This window comes from Typopeltis vanoorti, chromosome 10 (assembly GCF_054136105.1).
Source record: "Typopeltis vanoorti isolate ZY-2024b chromosome 10, IOZ_Tvanoo_1.0, whole genome shotgun sequence".
In the NCBI taxonomy this organism is placed as follows: domain Eukaryota; kingdom Metazoa; phylum Arthropoda; class Arachnida; order Uropygi; family Thelyphonidae; genus Typopeltis; species Typopeltis vanoorti.
In genome coordinates, this window is record NC_143558.1 from 71,566,179 (window position 1) to 71,578,638 (window position 12,460).

Consider the following 12,460-nt stretch of genomic DNA (forward strand, 5'->3'; position numbering starts at 1 on the left):
TCCTATTTTGTTTGAACGCTTTAGGAGATCGAATGTTAAAACCACTGCTCATAAATCGATCATTAAGACCACGGCCAATGAAAGGCGTAGATTTTCAAAAATTGCCAGTTCATTGGATGGCCAACAAAAAAGCTTGGGTGACCATTGATATTTTCACTGAGTGGTTGCACAAACATTTTGTGCCAGAAGTTAGATGCTATTTGAACGCCAAGGGTCTCGAATTTAAAGTGGTTTTGATTCTTGATAATGCACCCGGTCATCCTACCATAGAACATCCAAATGTGCAATATTTTTTTCTGCCACCCAATATGACATCATTACTACAACCTCTAGATCAGGGTATAATTGCGACTTTTTTAAAACATATGTCAGACGAACATTTCAGTACGTTTTGAACAAGCTAAATGATGATATCACTGTCTTATGAAACACTGTCAGTTATGGATGTGTGGAAAAAATTTCCAATTATGGATTGTATTGATCAGGTTCGATTATCGTTATCTGAATTGAGACCAGAAACTATGAAAGCTATTTGGCCTGCATGTGTTAAAGAGAATGCTCCTGTTCCCTTCAATCATACTGCAGAATTTCCCAATATAATAAGTTTGGCATGTGAAATTGGCGAAGAAGGATTCGATGATCTTACGTCAGCAGATATCAAAGAATTGTTAATTGATAAACCTCTTAGCGAAGACAAAATAGTGGAGATTGTTTCTGAGACTCATGAAGGTGAAGAAGTTAATGATAATGATCAAGATAATCCTACTTTTACTGCTGATATAATTAAAGGTCTTAAACTGGCCAATAATTGAGGCAATTATTTATTTTCCCGACATGATCCAAATGAAGGACGTGGTGGGAAGTTTTCACGTGAGCTTAAGTTGTTAATGGTTTCATACAGAGAATTATATCACGACTTATCTAAAGCATCAACACAGCGATTGATAACTGAGTATGATTGATAACCAAAACGATTTTTGGTTGATCTCTTGTGTATTCCTCCTTACTTACAAATTTAATTAAAACTGAAAACATAATATTTTATTTATCATTATTTTGTATTATTTTTAATAATACAAAATAATGATATTGCTATTGTTTAATTATTTTTTGTTAAAATTGTCAAATCAGTAATTTTCTTATAAGCCCGGGTAAAGGAATTAATTTGGATCAGTGGAATTCAAACAGCGAGCCAAGTGAATACAATTATAAGCAAAGTGTAAAAACTCAATTGTAGCTTAAATATTAAATATTCCAAAGCACGTTACATCGATTTTTTACTTAGGTTAAGTTCCATGTGAATATTGTAAAAAAATAAACTTTGTTTGTCTCGGTATAGTTTATATTAGATGTTTTTGTAAATAACTCTTTTGAAGCTAACTGTATATACTGCTTTAATAAGAATATGTTACAGTGTTAAAAACAAAGGCAATGTTTTTGTTGCCGAAGCTGTACATAGCGACATTAGAAAGATTTTTATTGAAACTTGTATGTATGAGAAAGGCTTGCAGGCTCTAAGCGTAAACATCTCCGAAGTTGGTCAGAAAGAGTTCAAACAACTCCGATGGCTGGCAACTTACAATCAAAGAAAGCGGAGGAGAACAGGAGTGCCAAACTTGAAACTTAAGATGAAAGACTCATACTGATTCTTTGGGGGTTGCCAAACTTCATGCGAGGTCTCAGAGGAGGCCTAATAAAAAGGGACTGAAGCAAGTAGAAGGGGTCCCGGTTCCAGAATTGCTGTCAGAGAGGAGGCTGCCCAGTCCAGAGTCGCCATCAGAGAGACTGCCTGGATCCACGTTGCTTGGGAGAGGAGTTTCCCGCTTCAAGAAAGGAGCTTCTCGATTCGAGACATTGCTAGAGAGAGACTACTTCTAGGATGCAGACAAGGTTTCAAATTGCAGAAAAGGAAGAGTTCCAATTGGCAGAGAAAAGTTTCCAGGCCAGGTTAATGTCAGACATTCACCAGTGTGTTGTTTTCATTACAATTTGATGAATCAAACGATTTCACTGATATTGCTCAGTTAATGGTATTTATTCGCATGGTATTTCAAGATTATTCAAGTAAAGAAGAACTTTTGAAAATTATACCACTATTGGGAAGGACTAGGGGAGAAGACATTTTTTCAGCATTTGATGAATTTGTGAAACAACACAAACTTCCGCTTTTTAAACTTGTGTCTATTACTACTGATGGTGCTCCTGCAATGATAAGTAATAAATCGGGCTTCATTTCATTATGTAAAAACAATGACAAATATCCAGATATTTTAACGTACCACTGTATTATTCACCAACAAGTACCGTGTAGTAAAAGATTAAACACAAAAGATGTTTTGGATATTACATTTAAAATTGTAAATTCTGTTCGAGGAAAAGTCCTGCAACGGCGGTTTTTTAAATTACAGGCAGATGATGATAGGGAACTTCTGTTGTACAATAATGTTCGCTGGCTCAGCAGAAGTCAATTTTTAGAAAAATTTCTTGTATTAATTAACGATATAAAAAATTTTCTTGATGAAAAGGAGATATTTATCCACAATTCAGTGATAAAAGATGGTTGTTACACTTATCATTTTTAGTAGATTTCTGTATGAAATTAAGCAATTTAAATTTAGAGGTACAAGGTAGAGATAAAAATTTAACTGACATGTTAAGTTCAATAAAAACTTTCCAACAATACTTACTTTTATTAAAGAAAAATATAAATGACCGCGAATTTAGACATCTCTGTTTATTAAAATTTTTTGAACAAAATCAAGAAATGCTTCGCTATGATTTAAAACAATTTATTCGTGAAACAGAATTAGTTGAGGAAGAAATAAATTCAAGATTTAAAGATTTTAATAAAACTGAAATGATTGTATCTTTTATGAATAATCCATTTCAAGGAAACTTGAACATCACAGAAATTTCAAATAAAATTAGTGGGCTGTTTGACCAAGCTGAAGTAGAACTTGAGATAATAAACATTCAGAATAGTTTACATTTAAAATCAATAAACAATGAAGTCATTTGGAAGTATGCACATGAAAAATTCCCAATATTAACTGATATTGCGCGAAAAATTCTGCCATGTTTGAGTTCGACATACTTGTCAGAATCCGCTTTTTTAAATATGACCGTCATAAAAAATCAATTAAGAAACCAAATTACAAATGATCGTTTGGATGATTGTCTGCGATTGGTCACTTCTTCATATCAACTTGACTATGAAAATATTGCGAGGTCCAAACAATGCCAAATTTCACATTAACTTTTTTTTTTTTTTTTTTTTTTTTTTTTTTTATATATCAACTAGCATTTCCTGTAACTTGTGGGTTTGTAATCAATCTGTTGTTTTTTCTAACTTTGGTTTTCCAAAATAGAGAAATAAATATTTTATTCCAATATATTTGTTTTTTTTGTTGAATTAAAATAAAAGTGATAAAGAAAATTTTAAATACACAAATAAAGTTTTTTGTTGTGTATTTTTTTTAGTTGTTTATTTGTGTGTAATCAGATATCAGATTGGTCGAACGTGATCTATATAAGAGTAGATCGGTGAATAACATATATAAGAGAGTAGATCACTGAATAACTTTTTATAGAAAAATAGCTCGTGCAGTAAAAAAGGTTGAACACCACTGCGATATGCCATCATTTACAGTTTTCGGCCACCCACAATGTCAATGGTGTTTAATGTGAACTCTGCTTAAGCACTGTTTCTTGTTCTTCAAGTAACGTACATTAGCACTTTGAGTCCTATCGATGTAAACATACATCGATCGCGCATGAACCCAGAATCCATCGATGTAAATTTACATCGCTAAATTAAAAATTCCAAAAATAATAATACTTGCTTGAAATTCATTATCAGACTGCAAGTTAAATTTGAACTTTCAGCTTCATTATCCAAGAGGAAGGTTGACTTTTATCAATAAAACAGGGAATTTTATTAGTATATCGTAACACCTGTCCATCAGCTGCATCATGTATGATCGCGGATGTTCGTGTTTATATTACATCACGCCATCGTAATTCTGGCTGCTCCAATCTAAACAATATAAGGGATTCAGGACTCTCTTCTTGTGACCTAAGAGATCAGTTTGAATTTCTCTGTCACCATGGACAGACTAGGACCCAGTGGTGCCCAAAGCAGGGTGTAAAACGGCTCTTGAATGAATGCGAATTAAAACAAATGCTTGAGGAAATACTCGATAATGAAGGATCTAAATTAGATGATTGGGCAGACAGTGAGTCAGAACAAGAGGAAGCAGATCTCCCCACAAATGTGAGCTCCGAGTCAAGCAATAGTGATGCAGAACTTCGACAGGGACGACCAAATTCGAGGCCATCTGGCGAGTTGTTTTCGCGATCGCAAAGGTCGTGGCATTTAAAAAATTGAATGGTATAATTCAATAATTTACCACTTGACTTTTGTGGCCAATAGTAGATAATTTTAGTGATGTATACCCCTATTTAAAATGATATTTTCATCATAATAATATCTATTCTTCTCGTCCGTCCCAAGATGGTTTGAGTCCCCTCCTAATGAGGGGTTACTGGCATATTAATGTATCTGGTTTGCCACTCCTCTGCTGTATCCCCTAAGAGTGATATCATGATTGTAATCAGTGTGTGTGTTCACGGGGTTGGTTTGCCTGCTTGCGGGATGAAAAACCCCAAATAAACTGGGGGGGGGGGGGGAAGAACCGTGCTGTCCATGCCCAAGATCGGCTAACTTGGCTATGCTGAGAAAGATCATTGAGCTCCTCACGTCATTGACTGGAATTGAGCCTAGGACACTCCTTCCCCAGGTATATGGTTGCAAAGCACATAGCCACTAAGCTAACTGTGCAGACCATAATAATAACACACATACATTTTATTTATAATTTTCATTATTTATGTAACATCTAAACAATATTTTGACTGAATTTATTGAATTTTGAAGTAAAGAAGTAAATATAAGTAGAAAATTAATAAAAAATTAAATTTTTATTTTTTTCAAAAACCTTGATTTCTTGCTACTCATTTCTGGAGCCCATATAACTGTATAACTAAAATTTTTGTTCGAATTTATTTTCAAGGATGTTAACTAAAAGACAAAAAATAATTATTTGGATATTCCATAGAAATGCTGCACAGCAATTTTTTAAATAGAGCAAAAAAATGGTCAGGACACAGGGTTCTTTAAGTCCCAGTAGGTCTAGGACTCAAAAGGATGATGGGAAGAATGTGAAATACTTTAAACTATGCAAAATAAATTACTTCATGATTATAAAGACACATGATACTATGCAGCATGGTGGCAAGATATATCACCACACTAACCACTTTCCTTATGTGATCAAACAATGAAGTTTTCTGATGGATGCCTCCCTCCCGAATCCCAACAGACATGACTGCCGTATATCTAGCACTTGCATGCATGGGAGGAGGTTATGTCATTTCTTCTACTAATGATATTCCATTATTGTATGTTACTGAGAGACTGGATTAGAAGCTCCAATTGTGTATACTTCTATAAACATGATAAGAGAGGACAAATAATCTGAGGAAATAATAGTGGACCAGTAGGTGGAATGCTCTCACTTCCCTCAAACAGGATGTAGCACATGGTATGACATCACTAAAACAGGCAAGACTGTTAATGCAATTTTGCCCAGCCAATCCATCCATTTTTAGTGGAACTAACAGTGTGTGTGAGAGAGAGAGAGAGAAGGAACTATTGGTTCTCTCCTCACAACTTTTGGTTGCAAATACAGCGCTTTCACTTACTTGGTAGGATAGGAACCTAGACTTTTTCAATTGAACTTTCATGTCATTCTTCCATGCTTCATGAAGACATGGCAAAACTGTAAAGTAATCAGCAATTCCTCAAACGTATCAACTCTGCATTTGAGAAAAACCAGCAGAGTATCATTTTTTATTATTCTTTTTTTGAAAGACTGGTAAATATATGCTTATTTTGTAGATGTTAATTTCTTAAGTTTTCAGGCTACTTTTTAGAAATTAGGACAAAAAAATTTTTTTCCTACAAAACTTTTTCTGTCCTCATTTCTTAAACTCTAGAAGTTAGTAGGAAGAACTGTATATTGCTTGCTTTAATGACTATTTATAAGATCTCAATGTCTGCAAGGAATCCAAGTTCACAATAATGAAGTCAAATACCGATATAAACAAAAAGAGTTATACTCACATATGTGCCCTAAATGTATACACTGGTTCAACATCTAATGAAGCAGTCCTTCAGGAGAAAAAATAATAATAAATTTATTTTTAATAAAAATTGCAAAGATTTCAATTATTAAATCTTTCCATTTGAAAACTAAAAATATGACCGCTAAAATTTAATGGTAAATCTTCTCTATATCTGGTGCTCTCAAACTCTAATACGGTTGAAAGCATTTGACTATATTAGCTTATATGGCTGTCTGTTTATAAAAGACATTATAACATGCAAGAACTTTTACATCTACAGTAAATCACCAAGCACCCAGTCACTCATTAGCAGTTTAGGAATTTCCTCACACCCCAAACCATGACTGAAAAGCCAGCAAGATATTAGGACTTCATTACTTTATTTATTCAGAGATGATTAGTTTCAAGTACAACCCAAACAACAATTTCCAAACACGAGGTTAAACATGTTTGCTTTATAGTAATAGGTATAAATCTAGCATCAGAAATGATTGCACGTGTTGCTGGACCTTGGAAGTATGAAATGGAGGTTAGCGAAGTAAAAAAAAAAAACAGTTTCCCAGGTCAATACATTGTTTTCTGTTTATTTCATGAACTTTAAAGAACATCAATTTGTGTATAAAATCTTGCAATAATCTTTCTGTGTTAATTAACCATGGGAGATAGAAGGAAATTGCAATTTTGAAATCTAGTTAATTGGAGTTGCACAAAGCTCAGATCTAGAATCCCAAAACAGATTAAATAAAATTGCAAGACTAGGAAACTGTGATGATACATTCTTTTGCTAATATATATCTTCTGCAGCTTGTCCCACTTAAGTAGGGTCGCTGTTTTTAATTAGTCTCCTCCACATCCTCCTATCTTGGGCTGTAACCACATCCAAGTTCTTCATTTTCAAGTTCTCCTCCACTAGCTCCCTCCATCTCTTCTTTGGCTGCCCATGCTTCCTCCTCCCCTGCACATTCATCTGCATGACCTTACTTCCCACATACTTGTCCTCCCTCCTCATCACATGACCAAACCATCTCAACCCTGACCCCTGTACCTTCACTCCTAAGCTCGTAACTTTCACTGTTCCGCTTACACAGTCATTTCTCAGACAAATTATATGGAATAGAATAAGAGTAAATTGACTCCATTGTAACTCTGAATGATGCACATATTTATGCTTATAATAAAACAAACATAAAAATTCACATTCTCATTATTATCAAAAAAAGTAATGTCTTTATTAACCCAGTGTGTTAATTCTCGTTATTTCCAGTTTAAAGACAATATATACAAACAAAACTCTGGTTTAGCCATGGGTAATCCTTTATCACCCATACCGGCAAATTTATATTTGGAATCTTTTGAAGAAAAAGCTATCTCAATAAATAAAAAAACAGCTTATAGTCATTTAATCTATTTTTAAAAAGTATGCCTCTCAGCCAAGTAAATCAGTTATATCATACATACATACACTGAGCTTCCTCTTATCAGAGGACTATTTTGTTTTTTTAAATGTGAACTAGTCAAAATGGATAATTACAGGATAAAAAAAAACAGCTACTTAGCTGCAAAAATTTAAAAATAAGAACCAAAAATCTTAGAAAGACAAGAGAGAAGAGGGAGGACAGAAGGTGGTACAGTGAAGATAGAGAAGCAGTCCCATAAAGGATGCCGTATCAAAGTTATCTAGGAAGTTAACAGCATCTGCTGCGAGAGAATATAGAGTACAATGTAAGGATGATAATCTATGTGTAAAGGACAAGTAGAACAAAATTATATTTCTAAATAAATCTATTAAAGTCTTCAACATAACTGTTAAAAAAATCTCATCTGTTGAAAGGATGTAATCATTAAAAGACTGGGAGTCAGAAAGACTTTCTTCCAGTCTTTCTTTATTATTTATTTCCCTATCTAATTTGCTGTTTTCGCAAATTGTTGATTCTTTTTGAATAAATTTACATGTAATAAGAGTAAAGTGACTTAATTATAACTCTGAAATGAACATATTTTATGCTTGTAATAAAACATACAGATAAAAATTCACATTCTTATTAATATTGAGTTAACTCTCACTATGCATAGTGGCTTGTAAACTATTGTAAAGTCTCAATCTGAGTTCAACAGGTAGAATGCTGCACAAAAAGAAGGCCACTACACGGTAAACTATCTGCTATAACAAATCACTTCTGTGATCTTAATAAAAACAATCTTTCACACCACATAATACCCATGGTGAAAGACTATTGGAATTTGCCAGGCTAACAGATCAGTTATTATCAATACCTACTTCCAGAAACACCAAAACACACCTATAGTTGGATATCTAACACTGATAGGTCAAGGCAGCAGAATGATTACATCCTGGCTCTCCAGTGGTGGAAGACAAGCATCTCTGATGTGCAAACTTTTCCTGGAGCAGATTGTACAGACCATCAGCTAGTAAGAGCCAAATTAAGACTAAGACTCCAAAAACTTCCAAGTCAGGCACATCCCACTAGACTGGATGTTAGAGTAATTCCTAGTGGATTCACAGAAGAAACATCAACTCGGTTGGATGATTTTTTTGGAGACCAATGAGGAGAACTCACCAGAAATGCTTTGGGAAGGAGGCAAGATGATAATACAGGATACAGCGAAGAAGTATCTCGGCCCAATAAGAAGACCAAGAGACCCATGGATATCAGATTCAACATGGAAATTAATCAAAAGAAGGTGGTTGGAAAAACAAAGAGACACAGGGACTGAAGAATATAAAAGATTACACAGAAAAGTCAGAAGAGCCATCAGGCAAGACAAGGAAAAGTTCTATACTAATAAATGTGAAGAGATAGAGTTCCAGATGAGGAGGCACAACTATAAAAGGATGTTTTATTTAGTTCATGAGTTAAAGCACAAGTATAAGCCCACATTGAATGTCATTAAACACAGGAATGGAGCATTAATAACAGAAGAGCTGGAAATCAAAAACAGATGGAAAGAATACTGTGAGGAACTGTACAGCAGAGCAGATAAAGAAAATGTGAAGCCCTCTCAGCAGGAAAATTTTGATTTGGAACCACCGCAGATTATACACAAAGTTGAAAGTACAGTTAAGCAGCTTAACAGGAATAAGGCCCTAGGGGATGGAAGGATAAGAGTGTTTCATAGATTGATTGATTACAAGGATATGGGAAACAGATCATGGCCTAGAGACTGGAAGAAGTCGGTTTTCATACTGCTACATAAGAAAGGTGATATGCAGGTGTGCAAGAACTATAGAACTATTAGTTTAATACCTCATGCAAGCAAAAGCTTATTGAAGATCATGCTAAATAGGATTGAGGCCAAAGTTGAGGCAGAGATGCCCGAAGAACAAGCAGGTTTTATGAAAGGTAAGGGCACCAGAAATTATATCCTTTGCCTTAGACAGATCATAGAAAAATATAAAGAATTCAGACTCACTCTGGTAATGTGTTTCTTAGACTACTCTAAAGCTTTTGACTATGTTGAGTATGTGAAATTGTGGGAAGTAATGAAAAGAATGGGTTTTCCTCAACATACTATCAGGTTGATAGCCAACTTGTATAGGGAACAAGAAGCCATGGTAAGAAGAGGTGTTGAATTGACTGATTGGCTTCAAGTTGGAGTTAAGCAACGATGTTTACTTTCTCCTCACTTGTTTAGTATATATGCAGAGGACATCATCAGTATATATGCATGAAGCATTGGATAAGCTCAAGACAGGAATTAGGATAGGAGGTAGATTGATCAGTAATCTGAAGTATGCTGATGATACACTACTCCTTTATAATGACATGCAAGAACTAGGACTAATTCTTAACAAAGTTAACGAGATCAGTAATAACAGAGGACTTCATCTCAATCCTAGCAAGATAAAGATTATGGTTCCCAAAGGAAATACAAACAGGGAAGCTCTTGAGAAACAAGTGTACCTTAATGGAGAAAGAATTGAGGAAGTCAGCAAGTTGGAGTAACTGGGATCCATTATTAATGTCAAGAATTGCTGTTCAGAAGACGTCAGAAGGAGGTAAGAAATGGCTAAAACACCAGTCAAAGACTTGTCTAAAATCTGGATCTATCTCCATGGGAACAAAGTTGAGGATTTTGGATGCAGTTGTTTTTCCAAGAGCACTTTATTGATTGATGTGAGACTTGGAACCTAAAGAAATCAGATAAACGGATATCTGCTTTTGAGATGTGGTGTTAGAGAAGGTTGTTGAGGATATCATACACTGAAAGGAGTAAAAATGAATGGGTATTAGAAAAGATCAGTAGAACTTTTAAGGCTCCTTAAGGATATTGAGAGAAGAAAGTTAAAATATTTTGGACACATTTAAAGGATGGAATGGGAACTTCTCAGAACAGTAATAGAAGGTAAAGTTCTGGGAAAAGAGGAAGGGATACACCATCAATGAGATAGATGGATGGCGTGTCTGAGAGCAGTAATAGAAGGTAAAGTTCTGGGAAAAGAGAAAGGGATAGACCATCAATGGTCTATCCCTTTCTCTGGTGATTCTCTTCAGAGAGTTGAGGCCTCCAGAAAAGCAAACAACAACTACATTGGTGAGTACTGGTGTGGCACATCACCAAGCATTGGAGTGACCATACAGCATCTGTGGATGCCCAGTGAACATATAGATAGGTGATATAAGACTTGATATATCTAACAATAAAAGAAAAATTTGGGAATCTTTGGAGATGTTACTGGACTCTGTACACCTGAATATAAATCCTAGTATTAACCTAGATCAATCTGTTTAAATATTTCCTTGCTCTGACCAGATAAATATGTAAGTGACAGCACAATAATGAGCATAATGAATTATTGGTTGTTGTCACATCAACATTTCTATTTATATATCCATTAGTTGTGAAGTTTATATTCTACTACACACCCACCCACACCCTAAGAAAATATAGAAATGAAGATGATGAGAAGTAAGTGTGAAAATGACCTTAAATATTTAGGACTCTCTCACTCTCCCTTGAGGGTTATATAGTGAAAAATAAGTAGCATTTAAGGTGAAAAATAAATTATAGCTGTTTTAAATGTGTTGAACTGATGTGCTATCAGTTCTTCTCTCATGTACACAGATTGACAAAAAAAAAAGAAGATAATTTTTTCCTCAACTTTGATAATATTCACATTGAGATCAACTGCAGTGGTATATAAGCATCTATATGTTTACTTTTTCTAAATCTTTGATACTTATGAAAGTAGCCTTGCCATATTACTAGTCATTTATTGATGGAAGCTCAAATTCAATTTGTAAATAAGTGAATATAATAGGTTTAGTACAGACAATGGGAATATAAGGAATTATGGTGGACAAGAAATGAAGTTACAGAATCCCATTAGTTAGACCAGCAGATTGTTGTTCTAATTAAAAAACTTTACTTGAAGGAAGAAGTTATGAGACAATTATATACATCTCTGGTCAAGCCAGTAATGAATTATGGCCATAACTTTGGTCATTTAGATTTCTAATGGGTGTTCTGATGGTTAAACTAACTATATGTATATCCCTGCTTAGGTGTTGGTGGTTATTCATAACAGTGATTCAAGGTATGCATTCTAAGAGTAAAAAAATTAATTTACTGAACTTACTAATATCTCACTGGTTTTATAACCAGCATCATCACAGCACAAATTACAACTGTATAATTTGTGCTCTGAAGATGCCACTATATACACACAGCCAAGATGTGAAAATACTTCATGCACAAACTTTGTTTGCTAACATTTGGATAAAGCATTAAACAATATAATTTCTTGGCAAGTTTAATTCAAATTGTAACTAAAAATGAACCAACAGGAACACTTTAGAGATAAGATAACCATAAAGTTCATTTGCAGAAGTTATGGTATATTTAGTTTCAAAACGATTTGAAACTACATATACCATAACTTCTAAATTATATCCTTGATCATCTGCATGGCAAATTAGGAGTGGTAGACCATGCTCTGGATAATCCTCCTTCACACAAGGTGAAATGGAAGAAGACATCTGTGCTGCATAGAAGTTGCTATAAATCTGAGAGATTATTTTTAGAATCAGTATTTGCAAAGAAGCTCTTCCCCAACTTCAGCAAGTGTGGCTGTATTAATTTTCCAATGATCTGAAAATGAAGGACGTACAAATTGGTCGCCAATATGCGAAATCACATGCTTTATAGATAAAATTTCCAACTGTTATACAAGCAAAATAGTTACCACTTCAAAAACTACAATGATCATAAAAGAGAAGTTAATTTTCCAACATGTAATAATAAACAACTTCCC

General features: G+C 34.4%; 1 protein-coding gene across 5 annotated transcripts in view; it reads right to left on the reverse strand.

Annotated features, from left to right (window-relative positions):
* The window catches only part of Cka (Connector of kinase to AP-1), a 570,985-nt gene that overhangs the window by 200,751 nt on the left and 357,774 nt on the right, over positions 1-12,460 (reverse strand). For all 5 annotated transcript variants that reach the window (XM_090399493.1, XM_090399496.1, XM_090399494.1 and 2 more), the window contains one exon: positions 6,185-6,232. In XM_090399493.1, the coding sequence (XP_090255619.1) occupies positions 6,185-6,232 (48 nt within the window). The remainder of the gene's footprint in view (positions 1-6,184; positions 6,233-12,460) is intronic.